Source organism: Xenopus laevis, chromosome 5S (genome assembly GCF_017654675.1).
Source record: "Xenopus laevis strain J_2021 chromosome 5S, Xenopus_laevis_v10.1, whole genome shotgun sequence".
NCBI lineage: Eukaryota > Metazoa > Chordata > Amphibia > Anura > Pipidae > Xenopus > Xenopus laevis.
In genome coordinates this window covers 79,585,539-79,605,265 of record NC_054380.1, presented here as the reverse complement: position 1 = coordinate 79,605,265, position 19,727 = coordinate 79,585,539, and the positions used below count along the sequence as shown (strand labels likewise).

Below are 19,727 nucleotides of genomic sequence, written 5' to 3'. Positions count from 1 at the left end.
TACTTCTTAAATGCCATACTTACTTGTTTTCCAAGTGGTCCAGTGGGACCAACGGGCCCTGCTTCTCCTCTTTCACCCTTTATAAAAACAGAGAAAAAAAGAAAAATGTGTTCAGTGTAATGGACTAAATTGCAGCTATAGAGTGTATGAACAAGCAAGAGTACAAAAATCCATGTTATTTCATTGATATTCCTTCCCAAGCATGGTTTAACTGACAGACACAAAATTGTAAAATGTATTTATGCTGCAATTTAACACGTGCCAATGAACTGTAAAGCAATACCATGAAATGATATACATCAAGCATGCAGGTCTGTCCTTGATCAGTGATGAAGACCCCAGCAAGTATTCAGCACACATGACAGTGACACACAAAATGGGGTATTTTACTGTTGCTTCTTACACTTCATGCTGTTTAAAGATACTGAACATAGTAGTTCAGCAGTTTACAGATAACGCGAATCCTTGCCGTTGGGGTATTCCTACTAGATATGTATTCATCTGGCAATAGGTAAAGCTATCAAGCACTATGACAAACTACAGGCAAGCTGCCACTGAACTGGAATCTGATTTCTAACCCACTGTCAACTGATGTAAGCGTTTACAAATATATTTATATATATATATATATATATATATATATATATATATATATATATATATATATATATATATATATTCACTTCCTGGTGACAGTCCATGCATGGATCGAAACACCTAGATGTGATTTCTCAAAGCTACTGAGAAGATGTAGGAAGCCATGAGTGCTTTCATGTGGAACCGATTTTATACTAATTTTGGTTAGCACCCAGTGTGCTTCCTTAAGATATGCGAGTACTAGCATAGGATTCATTTTACATTGGCAGTTGTTTTTTTACATCTGTCTGATTAAGCTCACATACAGTATTTGTGACCAAAACATTGAACTTTACATGACTTGATGCCAGGAAACACAAGCAAGTTAAAGCTCTTACTTGAATTTTATGGCATTGTTTCAACTGAACCCAAAGCCTGGCAAAGAATATTTACTTCTTTGTTTATGGCTAGTGAACTGATTTATTCAAAATACCATTGTCTTAAATGCCATAGTGGATTTACAAAATGTATGTGTTTATTAAATAAACATATGCACAAAGGAAAATAGTTTACAATGTTGATATTGCCTTTTATTACCACTGGTGTATCTAATAGTTGTGGTTTTTGGTGCACATGACTAAAAATGAAACATTATGTTAGTTACTGGCTGTGCTTTAATATATAGCAAAGCAGCATTTTATTCCAAAAAATTATAATATCAATTACTAACTGTTTGGCTTGACAACTCTCATTTGCAGCTTATTATAAAAAAAAATCGAGACTGACTGACAGCTTGGTTGTCAATAGAACCATACATTTCTTTTAATTTAACTGGCTATCTTTTTGGTTACTGAACAGGCAAAGCACTCCCTCTTCTGTATCCCAAGATGCCAAGAGCTGCTGTTTCTCCTATGAAATAGCTTAGAACAACTCGCTCTACTTCCACTTTAAAACAGAACCTGTCACCAACACATAAAAAGTTGTATAATGACAGTTCTTTACAAATTAAAAATGGAACCCAAATTATTTTCTTCATTAAAACATCCATACCTGTTATAATGGTGTTTAAATATCTGAGCTGTCAATCAAATATTACCTGCCCCACCCCTATGTCCGAGGCATAGATGCGGGGCAGGCAATTACTTTCAGTTTCCATTTAGCACTTCCTAGATGTCACTGCTCTTGTCACATTCCCCATCTCCCTCCTCACGCTCTATAATTGTGTAGGACACTGCACATGGGCATTAGGTCCCCCGTTCTGATGCGTACAATAGATTTTGGGGTGATAAATTGTCAATAACAAATTGCCACAAAATGACTCCTGCCTGCTTGATGTGATTGTGTAATTCCAAGACTGAAGGAAGCAAATTTCTAAAAATAAATTAAGTGTAGGAAAAGTTTATTTTGCTCAACTAACAGGACAGTAAAGACTTTGTAATTATTTCTTAGGGTGACAGGCCCCCTTTAAAGTTAGTTGTTCCCTGTTGTCAATTCTTAGCAAGCCAAAATAGTATAAAAGAAAGGCAAAACATGAAAAAAAAAAACTTTGTCTACTGAATTATTCACCAATAAGGCTATGTTTGCCTGATCCCAGTTGTACAGTGAAAATATTAATCATAAATGTTACCTAAAACAATTATTCTTAATGCTGAATGAAAGCTAATATCAGAAGATTATACTTCTGCATATTAAGACTGTTTCATATGTAATTTGGTTAAAAGAAAATGAAAGGATTATTTCAAGATCAGATATACACAATTTGTGAAAATGCATTTCCCTACAAATGTTCATTTGATTCATTAAGCACTGTCCTTTAAATAATCATTACAATAATATAATGGCATGAGCATGCACAGCAAGAATAGCATTTTTTTATCCCACAAAACTGAGTCACTCAATAACAGTTATACATTAAATAATTCATCTTAGTACACCAGCTACACAAAACTGTGATCATGCAGGCTTTTAAATGTCTTCCACCCCAGAACAAAGAATGAAGGGGCATAGAAGTGGCACGTGTTTTTTTACACAAAATAAAAAAAATAACATATAGGTATGGGACCTGTTATCCATAATGCTTGGGACCTGAGGTGTTCCAGATAATGGATCTTTCTAATAAAGATTTGGATCTTCATACCTTAAGACTACTAGAAATTCATGTAAACATATAATAAACCTAATAGACTGGTTTTACTTCCAATAAGGATTAATTATCTCTTAGGGGCAGATTCACTAAGCGCCGAATTTGCTATATTGTCCGCTTCGGTCATATCGCAACACTTCGCCAGGCGTAAATTCGCCAGGACAACGCTAATTCACTAAAATCCGAAGTTGCATACAGGGCACCGAACGCTGGCGAAGTAGTGCTAGCGTTACTGCGGCAAGCAAAGCGAAGTTGCACTAGCATTGGCTAATTTGCATACGGCGGAAAGTTAAAGTTGTATGGACGTATATGTTGCAGCCAATACATTACACTACACAAGCCCAGGAAACCTTAATAAAATAAAATAGAGTTGTTATAATGCCCTACACATGAGCCCAGTGTATAGTTTATGTGACATATGTTAGGAAATGTAGGGGGGAAGCCGGGTACCGCCAGAAAAAATTTAGGCTCTTTTGCAGCTTATTACCCTAAAAAATAAAAAGTCACCCGCGTTTTTTGGGACTTAGAAAAATTTTCAACTATTTTTTGAGGAAGTCCTATCTACTCTATTGCACTTCGCCTGGTCTGAGGTGGCAAAGGCAAGTCTGGCACAAGAGGTAACGTTCATTAAAATCCGCATCTTAGCGAATTTTCGTAGTAACGTCCCTTTGCCAGAGCGCAACTTTGCCAGGCGTAAGGGAACGAATTACCGCTAGAGTCTATCTCCTTCTCTAGTGAAGTTACGCCTGCTTGCCTTCTTTTGCTATGCACAGTAAAATGCCCTGCAGTCAAAGTAAAGACATTTTAGGTTTGCCTAATCATTATGCAAGAAGGTGACTGCTGATGAGGGCATGCACACCCTTATCAAATACTGCAGGTCTTGTTTCAGGAAGTAGAGGGCCTTGGTGTGGAATATGATTTTAAATCTCCACCTACTCACATGAAAACAGTGTTGGAAAGAGGGATCACTATAGGACTATTTGTAAAAACTCAAGACTGTTAGAAAGTATGACCTTATCTGAAGTCGGAAAAGAAGCAGTCCCAGGTGCAATTAGTACCTGGATGGTAGAATGCTTGGGAATACTGGGAGGCCTATTTATCATGCTGTGTGAAACATTAGAGAAATGCAAAATTTGTGATGTTTCCCATAGCAAACATACAGCTATTATTATTATGGTCACTTACAAGTTGAAAAACAAAAGCAAATATCTGATGTTTTACACATTATGATTAATAGGCCCCCAGGTGCAGTACAACCAAGATAAAATGTCTTGACTAATTTAGGAAGAAGCTAATAGCAGGTTTAATATTTGTGAGCCACATTTCTAGAAACTGCCTGAAGTCTGAACTTTATCCCACCATGATTCTAAATGGTAAAAGAGATAGAGGTCTCGTTTTATAGACTTCTAGGGGATTTGTTTTATTAATTAATGTCAGTTTTCTAAAATGAATCAAATCGCAGCTGACTCCAAATACTCAAGGATATTTGAAATAAGCCAGTCAGCACTACTATATTTGACAAGACCCTTTTGATCATTGCAAGAAATTAAGATAATTACCAGTTTAATTGTGACATGTTTAACCAGTAGTGACGCACCTTTCCTTTAATGATTTAGCCATGAAATCCTGTCAACTTGCCCTTTTTGTGTTTCAGGGGTCACAGAGTTAGCACAACTGTAGAAGTACAATGTTGTGTTAAACTCTAATACTGAACACATATTTCTTTTGCATTTATATGATGTGTAAGACTTTAAAGCATTGTTAAATGGGATGTAAAGGTAAAAAATAAAACCTCTTTATAGTGTTCCCTAGTTGCAAAGAAAGATATCTCTAATATACTGTCATTAAAAAAATTGTTCTGTTTTTATAAAAAATGTAGCTTAATCTTCTCCAGACTTGATGAAATAGCGCAAATTCCCCCATATGTAATACAATGTTTTCAAAAAGTTTGTACATGTGGTGGATTGATTGTGGTGCAAACATCAAAGACAGATATAAAAACACATAAAATATCTGTGTTTATCAGCAAGGCCCTATCCAGGTCATTATTTTCCTTTAAGACAAAAATAAAAATCAGACTCTCTGCACTTCAGTGTTTTCTTTTTATTTAAAATAAAGATTTTTTTTTAATTTCCTATTTTCAATCTGTGATTGTTTTTCTAATATTTAAGTTCAAAGTTTAATTTTTCACCTTCTTTTGTCTTTCTAAAGCAGCAGCATACATTAGTTGATGAGCTGAGCCGAATCTTCAGTTGATACAATAGTTGCTAATATTCCACAGATACTTCTGAGAAATGTATCAACTAATGTAAAACCTGTTAACACTGCAGAATCTGCACCTGGATCTCTGAGCTGCCAGACTGAAACACCAGAGACAGGAACATTAAACTTTAAACTTGAATTATGGAATAACGGTAAAAAATAAAATATGGAAAGCAAATGAAAAAATGTTATTTCTGGTGAACAATCTAAAACAACTGAAAGTTTAAAAGAATATGAACTAGGAATTGTTTGTCCAACCCATTTATCTCATGAGATCACAGCTTCTTTGGATATTGAGCACTCATACATGGGCCATCCTGAACAGTACTCTAAAACAAGCAATGAATAGTGATGGCGAATAAGTTTCCAGGGATGGATTTGCGGCAAAATTCCACGTTTTGCCTGCTGCAAATGCTTTTCGTGAAACTGCAGTGAAAATTTGCCACAGCAAAAAAAATTGTGTGTCAAAATTATTTTGACGGCCATTGATGTCAATGCGCTTCATACAATTTTCGCCGTTTCATGAATTTTTCGGTGAAGCAAAACGGCACAGATTCACCCATAATTAGCAATGAATAGATATCTTACGAGGAGTCAAATAAGCCAAAATGTCTGGCCAAATGTGTGCATGTATGGCCAACTTTAGGGTACTGGTCCCTCAGCCTGTGCTCTTGCTGACATAACTAGAATATGTATTTGAAAATGTCTGATGTTTTTTTTGTCAGGGCCTAACATGATCTTGATTAAGGCATTGAGATTTGTCATACATACTGTATATACACACACATTTTCATAATGATGCTCTTTAGTATGAGCCTTTGATTAAGGAAGTTGTTCCCGAAACGCGTTAGGTTACATCCATCTGCAGCCTGCTGCAATAAATCTTTTACTACACTACCATCCCATTGCTTTTTGTGGTATGAGGACACAGTGGGGACACTGAGGACCGAGTACTTGGCTTTGGGAGCTCCTATTTTGATACGGTGAGCTTGTATCATATTTTGCCATTTCTACCCAGTAAGCTAAAGATCAATGTGCAAGTTGTACTTTGTATGCTAAGCTGCTGGTAGTATGTTAAGGTTTTTGGAAGGATACTGTATATTTCACTTGTGGCCTACCCACCAATCCAAATGTTGGTGTAAGGCCAGAACTGCTAATACAGTTGTGCTAATTTGCTCCTGATGAGATTGTTTCTAATGTGCTGTGAATGAAATACAAACCTTAGATAGGAGGCATGACTGGATTAGTGATTCTGCAGTTACTGCCTGATGTAGGGCCTTTGGTAGATACAAGTGCCTATAAGAGGTGCTCTAAAAGTGTGTCCATGCTGTGTGTACTGAGTGTTACTGCAAAATAAGAGCAACTGAAATGCACAGTGGTGAAGGATCTAGCAACTTAAACAAACCCATACTTGTGAAAAAGATTGCTAAACATCCTCTCCACTTGTAATTTATTTATGCATGACGTACCCTTTTAACTAAATGTTTGTTAGATATCTTTACATTATTTTTAGGAGAGATTATTCAGCAGTTCCCGGAAACACCAACTTTCTTTATTGTCTGTAACCATAATCCTGCTTGAGTTTAGATTGCCTCTCTGACAGATTATTCCTTATAGTGTAAATTATACAACATATGCAGTAGTGTTTAGCCTTCTTGCAATTTAAGTAACAACTAATGCCTGACAATTACACTACATGCTATAAAAGATTTTTTAAAATGATGTATCCTTTACTGAATAATATATGGGGTTATTTATTAAAACTTGATTTTTTTCAAGTAGAGATTTTTTTAGTGAATAGAAATCTTTAGAGGAAAAAAAAAAAAACGTTTCAAGATTTATTATGCCTCTAAGATGCTATAAGGCTGAATCCAAAAATACTCCATCTACAACCTGTCAAATGTAAAAGTCAATGGCAGTTATCAGTTGTAACCATTTGAAGATTTTTTTAACATTCACGAACTTTGAGTTTTGGGGTGTGACGCTAGTTTTTGCTCGAAAATGCGAATACATCGAGGTTTTTTCAAAAAAAGTCATACGATTCAAACTGTCCCTTGAGTTTTTTCTTGATCCGATTTTTTAGAGAGAACTGATTAGTAAATTAGCCAAATTTATGGATGGGAGTTGAGTTTGTTTTAATGAAAAACTTAAGTTTTAGTAAATAACCCCCTAAATGATGTAAACTTATACATGCTTTACCAAGTGCAAAGAACAGGCCTGCATATGAATGGAAGCAACCATTCTGCATTTAGCTAAGGCATTCTCCTAATTAACCATTTTATATCATCTTACATCTCAGCACAATATGACAGGACAAAAAATGATGAATCAAGCAGTTCCACTGAGGTCTTTGGATACGGACTTAGTTATAGCAAATATTATCAAATATTGAAGGTTGGTGTTTCTTGATGTGTCCCCACCTAACAATGCATTCAAATTTTTAAAAAAATCCCCTTTTATAAAAGAAAATAATTAAACAGTGAATAAAAATGAAATCTAAGACATCTTGGTGACTTACCGGTGAACCAACAGGTCCTCTTGGGCCAACTTCGCCTTGTGGTCCTTGATCACCCTGTTTGTGTAAGAATAGAATATATCAATATTATATCGAGCATGTGGTATTTATATAACATACAATTCTTATTGTTTTATATTTCTACGTTCTCCTTTAGGACAGAGTAAACAATTGAAAAAAATATGCATTTTAGAAAAATAAAATTACATCTTACAGGTTTACCAGAGTTTCCCATTAGGCCAGGTACACCTGAAGCTCCACTGTTACCCTGTTGAAAAAAGCAGAGAAAGATTTTAAGCCATATTTATTTAATTGCAATTTCCAGTTGTTTCTCGGGTTATACACAAATAAAGGCCTGCTGAACAGATCTTATGGTCTGGCCTTCTAAAGGGTTCTGGAATGTTGGCTAATCAGCTACAGCATGAGAACAACATTAATGATTTTAATCACTGAATGATTGTTGAATTACCCCTACTTGTAACGCATTGTACAAAATGTTGCTAATGCTTCTATGTTTACTAGGGGCCTGTAGGTTATATTGGTTGTATAACAAGAGCATCTTGGCACTGCAGTGGAATGGAATGTTAGTAACTGTATAAGCCATTCAAGACACACAAGGGGGTATGTCAGTCCATAATTATTAATATTTTTTTAACTCTGATTACCCTTTAATAACAGCCGTACAAGTTCCTGATCTTGTAAATGGAACATATTATTTGGGATTTTTCTAGGTTAGTAGAGAAACTGAAACATAGCTGACAACTATGGTTGGTTTATGGCAAATTCAGGCAGAAGCAACTATTTTAAGGTCCTGGGACTGTTTTAACTCACAGGTTTCATTTAATATATGAGGTGCCGTTTAAGTCAGGTGTTAAGTGATAAAATGATCATATTCGCTAATATTCGCTGACAAGGTACAAAACACCCTCTATTGCTACAAAAGACATATAGTCCATTTTTATCGAATGTCAGTATAGCATAAGCCGAAGCAGTAATATATCTTACTGTCCATTCTGTTTAATTAGCCGTAAGGTATTTTATGTGTCCTTTATACATTTCCGATTTTTCCACGGGTTCAATGCAAGCTAATTATTATATATGCACAATCCCGTGGCATAGATGGCTATAAATTTAAATTATGCTAATGCCACTAAACTGAATGTCACTAAATAAATTGCTGGTGGAGTATTAGAAAAAAAGAGAGAAGCTTAAGTTACACTGTAAAAATTCAAAAGAACATCATTTTACAAAGCCTTATTCTGCTATTGACAATGTTAATGTATAAAATAGTTACAGTGTTAAATTAAAAATGCATTGGTTTCCATAATTCTTACCTTCTCTCCAGCTGTTCCCTTGGCACCAGGATTGCCTGGCATACCCTAAACAAAACAGGTCAATGAAAGATTTATATCTACAGACGGTTTTATGGTTAAGGACAACTTGAAAACAACAGCCTCATCTGTAATACAACATTAGAATTTAGGCTTGAAAATCTTTCAACAGTGAGCTTAGTTTTCACGTATATGGTTTTTTTTAACAGTGAGTTTGTAATCAAGCAATTCAGAAATAGAATCGCAGCTGAAGAATACCATAGGTTTGGTCTGTTGATTCTAAAAGGTTATTATTGGACCCCTGAATCGATACAATTTCTTACATGGCTCTCATGGGTAAACACTCAAGCGTTATGAGGCCTCAGCACACGGATAGTTTTCTAATCTCTTTTTTGTTCCATAATATCCTTTTAGAGGACCTTTTATTTCCACATGAATGTATACATTGTATACCCTACACAATACAGAATGAGAAATCAATGTGAATGCCATTACAAGATCTTCTGAGGTGCTTCTCTTTGGTTTTATTTTACATATTATGTAATAACATAAACTACACAGTTGTCCAGGTTGAAAAAAAAAGACAAACATGGCAGTGTTGCAGCATGGCAAAATGGCTGGAATTTTCCTGCCTGTATATTATTAGGGAAGTGTGATATGATCATTCTGTAAATTAATATTTTACAGTTATTTTACGGATTGTAAGATTAGTGATTATAGCAATATTAATATTGCTTGAGAATTACACTATAGGAGATATGTACATTTTGTGCCCATATATTTATATACAAGGTTGCAGGCCATCAGTTATCATAAAGGTCATAAAGCTCCAAAGTAACTTCTATTTCTTTAACATATACAGTAATATGGGGCATGTTCTTCCATACATGGGTATCTGATCTATGATCCAGAATGTCCTTGCGTGAGTTTATCAGAAAAAAATATGTTTTCAAATACAGAGCACAAATGCTTATGGCTACCTCACTTTTTAGAAGGTTTTTTTGTTTGTTTTTTTTTTAGACTTTTCTTAATATATAAACTAAATAAAAGCACATGTTAAAACATCCAAACAAAATATATGATAGATTAAATATACCCTAAAACTATAACATTTCTGTAGCTGGAAATACAGAAATCATGCAGAATTTTTACATTCTCTACACCTGCACAATACTAAATAAGCATGGCCAAGGAACATAGTTTTATGTTTAAGGATTTACCTTTAGTTTAACTGAATATAACATTTTACTAGTGCAGAATATACTACAATATGACCAAATCCAGGATTCATCACTTCACTATTATAAATAGTGTTTAGTACTGCATTTACAAATTCTTTAAACCCTCTATGTGCAGCCCAGCATATACAGTAAAAATGCCATTGTACAGAGCCCACAGTGTCTACATTTCTGGTTTTCTCTGATGTATGCAATATCACATCTCCAGTGGTAACACACAGCATGCATAGTATGGATGGACTTACTGGCAATCCCTGAAGCCCAACTTCTCCGGGAGCCCCTGGTTCTCCAAATTCACCCTACAACAAAAAAAAAACTAGGTATAAATAAATGGATCTAAAATGGGCTAATGATAAGATACCATTTGGTCAGATATACATTCCACAAAGATAAATATAAAAACTAAATATTTAAATATATGTGAATATATTAGTATCCATTCAGGAATATATATTCTATATTCATCATTGCAAACTTCTGCCTATGTACAGGATGTTACTTTGTACAGCATATCCTTAATGTAAGCATAATGCTGACCATTAGGCTTATTTGTATTAAAGTGGGAAAAAATCAGATTAAAGGACTTACTGAATCATTACATGCACCAAAGATGAAAAACATCTTTAGCTTTTAAGGTTACTTAAGGTATCAGGCCAATTGTGCATCTGTAACACTACTATACCAAACAGCTTTATTCTTTCAAGCCTTTAGCATCAGCAATAATACAAAGATTAGAATTAATAGTATAATAATGGGATGTATCAATCATGTTTTATCTATAAAGTAAAGTGCCAATTCTAAGCTATCGTTAACCTTGTCTATTCAAGAATTCTGAATTAAATGTCTCACATTTAATAATACACTCATTGTTTGGCATATACATTATAGAACGGGAAATTAAATATGCAATGAGTTCCATGACATTAATACAGTGCACATGATAGATGACAGCATTAATACCAATCAATATCAGGAGAAAGGGAAGTGAAACAAATAACTGGGCTTTGCTGTTATTGATAAACCTAATATCTCTGCTTGAACAACTAACTAGCAAAGTAAGGTTGCACTTGCATACTGTTCCATAAATTATACCTTTGCACCCGGCAATCCTGGAATTCCATCACGACCATCAACACCAGGCAACCCCTAAAGGAAAAAACAGATGTTATACTCATTGCTGGACAGCGCCAATTTAGTGTGGTTTCTAAATTATCACCACAGATAGCCAATAATGGTTTACCGTACATACTCGAGTATAAGCTGATCCGAGTATAAGCCGAGGTACCTAATTTTACCTACGAAAACTGGGAAAACTTATTGACTCTAGTATAAGCCTAGACACAACTACAGCCGTCTCCCAGCAGCGCACCTTCCGCCAAAGAGACTCCCCCAGCGATCGACTGGACTTCTTTGCAAAGTTGATGGTGACAGAGAATTGTGCAGAGAGTGCTGTGTGTCATAAAACCATCACTGATCTTTCGTATAACCAACAGATGGCGCTGTGTGATATTGCAGTCACTGTTATTCTTTGATACAACCAACAGATGGCGCTGTGTGATATTGCAGTCACTGTTATTCTTTGATACAACCAACAGATGGCGCTGTGTGATATTGCAGTCACTGTTATTCTTTGATATAACCAACAGATGCCGCTGTGTGATATTGCAGTCACTGTTATTCTTTGATACAACCAACAGATGGCGCTGTGTGATATTGCAGTTACTGTTATTCTTTGATATAACCAACAGATGGCGCTGTGTGATATTGCAGTCACTGTTATTCTTTGATACAACCAACAGATGGCGCTGTGTGATATTGCAGTCACTGTTATTCTTTGATATAACCAACAGAGGGCGCACTGTTATTCTTTCATAAAACCAACAGAGGGCATTGTGGGATATTGCAGTCTCTCCCCAAGTGAACTGTTGGTATAGGAATGATTAAAAGTGACTGCAATCTCGGCTACTGCTTGCTGACCCAAGTATAAGCCGAGGTAGACTTTTTCAGCACATTTTGGATGCTGAAAAACTCGGCTTATACTCGAGTATATACGGTAGTTATTAGCTGCCATTCTGGTTGATTTCATAAGAAATAAGCATTATATTCCTGACTACAAAAATTATTTATATCTAAAAACTGCCATTATTAAATCTGAGGGGTCTGTATTTAGGATTAAAAACTATGCCTAACATGTAATGATATATATGGGCTCAGTTACCACCACAAATACAGTCATGGTGAAAAAAAGACTCCATCGTGGCACAAATATGCACCATGTATTAAAGTTACTTGTGTCCAAATGGCCACTTCTTGCACTTCCACATAGTTGCTTTTGTTTCCCCAGATTCTGTTCTGAAATGTGCAAATGCTAACACAGGAGGAACCCTGAAGTTACTTCCATCTCAATAGACACCGTGCACTTAAGAATTACATGCTGTCATTTTGACAGTGAGAGATGGAAATGACAGTGTTCTGTAATTTCACTAGCAATTGCTAGTGTTTCAAGAATGGCATGCTGTGTTTTGATTAAAAAACATTTCATCACCAGAAAATTTACGGAAATCGCAGGAATGAAAATTTTTACATTTTCTCTCCCCTATACTGAAGATGATTAAACCCAGGCAACAATGCCTCCTGTCTGCCGTCAGCCTTACAATGCACAACAATGCCTTCTTTCATAACTCACAGTATGATTGAAAAAGTCTTTACACTTGTCTTTTCAAAAATGTAATCATGCAAACCTACCGACTCTCCTTTAGATCCTGGCATTCCAGTTATGCCCCTTGGTCCAACAGGCCCCTATTAATAAATAAGCATAAGAGCTTAGTGAATAATAAAGCAGCACTTACATTGCATTTCTAAAGTTCCATTTTTTTCTCTCTCTCTGTTATTACCAAGTGTACCTTATTGTAACAATGATACATGATAGTTCAATAAGGGTGTAGGGTTAGTATAGCGGTTTATGGGTTGAGGGTTTAAAAGTGTATATGTACAGGAAATATATGCTTACCCGTTCCCCTTTTGGTCCTGTTTCTCCCAAACCCCCGCGTTGACCTTGATCACCCTAAAAAAAATCATTAACCATTAAAAAAAATATTTCCCATGTTGCTTGAAATATTTCTTACAAAAATTGAATGATGACAGAGTAGGTTAGTAGAATTCAGAATCATCTTGATCTCATTATTTTCAGCAATTTTTTGACATTTGTGACTCCTCTGTGATACTATAGAAAATGCTTTATCAGGACAAGCAGAATATTACTTTCTTATTTTTACTTACAGTTGCACCAGCCACTCCCCGAGGACCAGGCTCTCCATCAGTTCCACGGGCACCCTATCCACAGGCAAAGAAAGATAAACACAGAATGAATAAAACAAAAGCAGCTATAATTAAATAGCATTATTCTAATATCAGAAATATACCAAAACTGGAAATAGCTAATTTGTTTTGTTATTGATTTTTGGCATTGCATTTGGTTATTTCAGGGCAAAAGGTCCATTATTATTACTGGAGATTTAGGTTGAGGGAACTCATGCTGGAAAGACAGAGTTTGATTAGATTAGCTGTTTTGGGCCGTTTTTGACGAAACTGCCCTAGACCTGTCCATGTGGAAACAACATTGTCACACAAAATATCTGGAAATCAGAATCCAGTCAAACATGATGGAAAGATTTCTGGCTGATGACTGTGCATCATTTGATCATTGAGATGCCATTGCTCAGACAGGCTATAGCTCTCCTCCAAGTCATCATCTAACTTAAACAACTACTAAAAGCAAGAAGATTGCAACCATATAACATATAAATCACTTTTTTAATTGTTTACAAATTGTATGATCATTAAAATGATAACTGCAATGTCCAACTTAAGTTTCCACTGATTATTTCTATTCATATTTATATGAATTTATCACTATCTAGAATGAAGGCATTTTACACTGATCTCCAACAGATGACAAAGACCTATGTGCAAGTTCTCCAAAGAATTCATCTTTATAGACATCTTTTTAAACAATTTATAGACAATATGTACTGTGATGCTCTAGAAGAAATGAAAGGCAGTTAAATACTATATTATTTAAAGCTGGCACTGATGGTGACATTTAAGGTTATTTAAACTGCAAACCGAATAGGTATGTCTTAGATTGCCTTTTATACCACAGCATAACAGATGTTACCAACAAAGACAAATATAAAGCAGGGAGATGAATGTAACATCAAGGTTCTTTGCTTAGAGGACAAAAAAGAGGCTGTCTTTCTGCATATGGAAAGTGAAGAGTTGTTTGAAAGCAAAACGGTCATTCAACACATATTCAGATGGGGACTAGGAAACAGGTTAATTTTGCCTTCAATATGGATGTGATAGAGAACACAATGTGCCATTAGTTTTGGATAAATCCATTTATTTTTCTCCTGTGAGAGCTCAGCTTTATCACAAACTCATTTTATTCCTTTTTAGGTTTCTCCCTTATAAATTTCATAGCATAATCTTTTGATCCCAGTGGAGATCAAACCTGTCCATATTTTTATTTTTCATTTTCCAGTGTTTAGGTTGTTAGTTTTCTGCCTAAACAGAATAATATAGATCACCGCTGAGTGACAATACATATTGCCAAGTCCTCTCTCCTGGCTGCAGTCATACAGCAAGGCTTTAATGAGTACTAGGGGAGCTGTGCAATGTGAACATCATCTCCATCGAAAGGTTATTCAGATAGCAGAAAATGAACATAAATAAATTTTTAAAAAGATACCCCTTGCAGGGGATCCATCGAAATGGGCCTTAATGATGACCAATGTAAAATGCTTGAAGCTATATTTCCTACCCTAAAACTGGAAACAGTCAATTGACACTTGGTGACTTCACTCATGTGGAAAATTGCCATCTATTGAGCATGATATACATGTAAGTGTTAGCCTAAACATTTAGGCACCTGAACACACACTCTAATTTTTCTTTTAGGATCATAAAAAAATTCCAAACCAACCATGAGCGTCGCCACCGTGCATAGTCATTGTGTGTGAATATAGCATTGATGTTAATTCTGCAATATAATTTCACAAAAATTGTTTAGCAAATTGTTTTCCCCCACTCTGTGTCAGGGGCGATTTCACTGAAAAAATTATCGCAACAGAACTCTCTGAGCTGAATTTCCATGTTAAAACCCAGCAATCCGGCCCTTAAAGTTACAAGTGGAGGCTTTTTGCCGCCCATTGTAACCATTAGGGTCTGCTGCCGGCAAAGCTCTAGCTAGAGAAGATGCAACGGAGCATTGGGGAGCTGCGTGTCCCCACTGCTTCTCAGCAAGTGGCTGGGTGGCATGCTGCCCTTACCAACTTGTCACCCTAGGCCCGGGCCTTTGTGGCCTCCCCATAAAATCCGGGCCTGTAACTGCCTGCTTGCTGCCACCCGAGGCAAGGTTCTCACCTTGCCTCATGGCAGGAGTGGCCCTGCTCTAGCAGCATTTTCCAAAATGCAGAGTAAGTTCACAAATATCACTCCACTTGCAGTACAGCAGTAAAGAGTGATTGAAGTTTATCAGAGCACAAGTCACATGACTTGGGGCAGCTGGGAATTTGAAAATATGTCTAGCCCCATGTCAGATTTCAAAATTGAATATAAAAAAATCTGTTTGCTTTTTTCCCATGACAGTATCCCTTTAAGCCTTCACATTATGCGATTTAACCGGCATGATGTACAGAATATATATGATGATTAATCACTCAATAAAACAGTGGGGACCAATCAAAGTATGATTACAAGCATATCCATGTTAGTGAGTAACTTGGAAACTCACCTTGCTGCCTTTGGCTCCCATTATACCAGTGATACCTCTCAAACCTTGCGGACCCTAAAAAGGCAATTGATAGATATTATTAAGAAATCATGCATATAATATGTCAACGTTTATTTAGGTTAAAGGGTTTGTAAAGCAAAATATAGAAGTTTGCACGACAGAAAATTTAATTCACATGGCATATATGCGATGTATATAATGTGTATACAGTATATAGGTTTGATCCAATATTGAAATAAAACTTTAAATGGAAAAAAAAAAAAAAAAGAACTGTGCAAGTCGTTGTGGCAAGATGGTGTTTTGGCTGCGAGAGATGTGACAACATGTTTTCAAGGGTAGCCAGGACCAAAAGCTCTGGGAATAGTAAAACAAAGACAGATAGTGCTCTCAAAAGCAATTACATATACAAATATCTTTAAAATCGTTGAATGTTTTTGATCAATGTACAGTATATTGGAAAGTTGATTAGAATCACATATGCTTTTATTATGCAAGTTTTTGTTCAACGACAGTCATTTACATCCGCAGACAATAACAGTCAGTCGCTGTCTGAAAATTTGATGCAATGTGCATTTCAGCAAAATGTTGAGAATTAGCTATCTTCCCTTGGATTTTTATGTACATTATATGTACAAATATTAACAACTAAGACTGACCTGTTTGGTTAAAAGCAGAAAACTTCGATAGTTGCCAATTGCCAACATTTTATAAAGAAATGTAAGCATTTTGAAGAGACTGCCATCATCCTATAACTATATTTAACAAAGAACTCAGACAACAGTAATGGCAACAAGCATGATGTATTGCAGGAGTGCCCAACTTTACTAATGTGGGTTCTACTTTTAGAGATGTTGGCCCATTATGATTTACATCCATAAAAGCAGTGTTAGGATTCTGTTCCATGGAAAATATTACTTAAATATTTATTTATGAGGAAATGTATGTTTGTTTAACAAACTACTATTTCTTATGTAACCTTAACATAATAAAAAATCTGAATAAAAGCATGAAAAGGGGAGGGTGATTTAAGAGAAGCTGTTTGTTGACAGTGTCTTGAGATCTACTGATCACCAGCTAAAGGTCTACTGGTAGATCCCAATCTACCTTTTGGCCATCCCTGATGTATTGGGTATCGTAATTATGATACAATCTTTATGTTCCATTGTGTATGTGGTGTGAAGTGGGAAGGGCTCCCATAAAGGAAAAATGTAAAAGGGCAACAATGCAACATGGTACCATTTTCCTCAGCATAAAAAATGATGACCAGCAGCATAAAATGGTACATTGATTCCAAATGCAATCCACTGGGACATGGGCACCCATACAAAACTGAAGTATTTAACACATGTTTCAACCCTTAGGGTTGCTTTTAAATGGAGATAATCTAACCTATAGTGCCCATGTGTATGTTTAAGTTTTTCTCCATGTATCATAAAGTGCTGTAAAACTGAATGTTGCATACATTTCATTCTGTCAAGGTAGGAAGATAATCAATGCATAGTTTATATACTTTAAAAGCAGTTTTAATTGATTTGTCTACCTTTAAATTCATATCAGATTCAATAAGAACTATGAACATTTTTCCTATGAAATGAAGTAGGCATTACATGAATAACAATATTGTTTCCAAAAACAAATGCATTACCGGAGGTCCCTGAGAACCAATTTCCCCAACTCCTCCTTGTTCACCTTCTTCTCCCTAGGGAAAACAACAAATACATTAAAAATATCCCTGCAAGAGAAAATGTTGGCAAAGCCATTCTTACTTCTCAGACACTAGAACAGAATACAGTAGTTTTATTACAATACCACTATCATGAATTATCCTTCAGTAATGTATAAACAAGATCAAAACCATTTTAATTAAATTTTATTGCCCTTTAAATTCAACAAATGACAGCTCAACTGTGTTTAAGAAACTACTTCCAAATTGAAACCGGTGGGACAGGGTGCACTTTAAATTCCAATGATTTCAAGGATGATTTGTTTCTTGCTAACATGACAATGGCTTATAATATATTTTGATTTGAATAAATGTACAAACAAGTTCATCTTCTGGTTATTATTTTAAAGAATGCTACAAGTGGAGCAGTTTTATACACTCATTTGTCAAGTGCAGGAGGCAGTAACTTGATATGTGATATTTGTGGAAAATCTATGATCCAATGGATGATATCTATTGCAATGTATGGGAAGAAAGTAGCGCATTATATGAAAATATCATAGTATCTATAGTTCATTGCATATGACTGTCAAGGTACATATAGGGGGCTATTTACTAAATTCTGAATGCAAAAATCCCAAAAAAGGTGTGCTTTTTATAAAATCTGACTTTTTAAAAAATCACAAATTTTTTTGAATGTATGAAACCCCAAGGATGGAAGAGTCCGAATCAGAAAATCCGGCATCTCAGACCTGTCGAGGTTGCATATAAGTCAATGGGAGAAGTTCCAATTTTTTTTGATGTGCGCTGGGTTTCGTGCAATACCCCGAAGTTTTCAGGCAAATAACATGTTATCTGAGTTTTTCGGTGAAAATCTGAAATAATTGTGAAAATCTGATTTTTTTTCCCCGCAAAGCAAATTTTCGGAAAATGTAATAATAAATAAGAAAAATAATAAATAAGTGTAAAAAACCCGAGCGGATTTGATCGGAGTTTGCAGCAGAAAATGTTGAGATAAAATCGGACTTTGATAAATAACACCCATAGTGAATATGAAATGGAATGATGGCCATGAAGTCAGACAAGAAAGTCATGTAGTGGTCATGAAGGTAGAGATGTGAAACAGGAATGGCAAATCTACAGCTACTTGAATTATTCCTTTACTATTCTACCTGGGTATAGCTAAATGTATAGAAACAAAGAGGTAAGTGGCAGCAGTATTATTAGATATATGGCATTATAAGGTCATTTGTGTTTTATTTATATTTTGTATGGCTTCAGAAATAACTCTTTCACTTCTGTAGCTGGGGATTTAAATTTCTAGTTAGGTGTCATGAACTTACAGCATCCTGGCATTTGTTATAATGTCTAAGTAAACTATTCATTAAAGTATGCCTGTATAGCTAAATAAAAACAAAAAAATTTAAATCCACAATGTGATTTCTGGTTCTTAGGGTAACTGAACAATTGTTACCTTATGGCCTTGTTTTCCTGGCTCACCAGCTTCTCCTTTTACACCCTTGTGGCCCTAGAAAGAGACACATACTTGAGCATTTGATTAGATTACAATTTCCACATATAACAGATTTAACATGTTAAAATGCTGTGTAATTCATGACAGATAATAGAGCAGTAATATTCTGATACTATGTACACAGTAGACTACAGTAGATCGACATTTGCTAATTAGTGTTGGCTTGTGTGGCACTCTAACCCTCATTTTCTAATAGAGTTTCTGCAACAGTGCTGTCATAAACAAATGACAATCAATAATTAACCTAACAGATCTAGTGCAATTAGAATGATGAAAGGAAATATCTGGTTGTTGTAGGTTATTGCAGTGGGACAATATCCAACACTGATGAACGTTATAGCGTGAATGATGACACGTGAGTGATAACACAGTTGTAAACAAATCTTATTAAAGACAAATAACTTGGCCATAATGTCATCAATAACATAATTTCAGATAAACACAACTGACAATTCCGACTAGTAAGTCTCCCTCATTGTGTATTCACCAAATATCTTTTGCTAAGTAACAATGCCATGCTTTCAATTTACAAGTATTTTAATTTGAAAGAAGATGTGACCTGGATCAAGCAAAGTACTGCTAATGAGAGACAAAGGAATATGGTGTAATAAAGCTGGGAAACCATTAAATATTGCTGCTAAATAAATCAATTACAGAGGTGAATAAAATGC

The 19,727-nt window shown here is 35.5% G+C and overlaps 1 protein-coding gene across 7 annotated transcripts in view; it reads right to left on the bottom strand.

The window, feature by feature from the left end:
• The window catches only part of col9a1-b (collagen, type IX, alpha 1), an 83,346-nt gene that overhangs the window by 11,511 nt on the left and 52,108 nt on the right, over positions 1-19,727 (bottom strand). For all 7 annotated transcript variants that reach the window (XM_041564694.1, XM_041564695.1, XM_041564700.1 and 4 more), the window contains 12 exons: positions 18,997-19,050; positions 17,505-17,558; positions 15,860-15,913; positions 13,345-13,398; positions 13,076-13,129; positions 12,811-12,864; positions 11,158-11,211; positions 10,311-10,364; positions 8,831-8,875; positions 7,711-7,764; positions 7,500-7,553; positions 24-77 (listed from right to left, as the gene is read on the bottom strand). In XM_041564694.1, the coding sequence (XP_041420628.1) occupies positions 24-77; positions 7,500-7,553; positions 7,711-7,764; positions 8,831-8,875; positions 10,311-10,364; positions 11,158-11,211; positions 12,811-12,864; positions 13,076-13,129; positions 13,345-13,398; positions 15,860-15,913; positions 17,505-17,558; positions 18,997-19,050 (639 nt within the window). The remainder of the gene's footprint in view (positions 1-23; positions 78-7,499; positions 7,554-7,710; positions 7,765-8,830; positions 8,876-10,310; positions 10,365-11,157; positions 11,212-12,810; positions 12,865-13,075; positions 13,130-13,344; positions 13,399-15,859; positions 15,914-17,504; positions 17,559-18,996; positions 19,051-19,727) is intronic.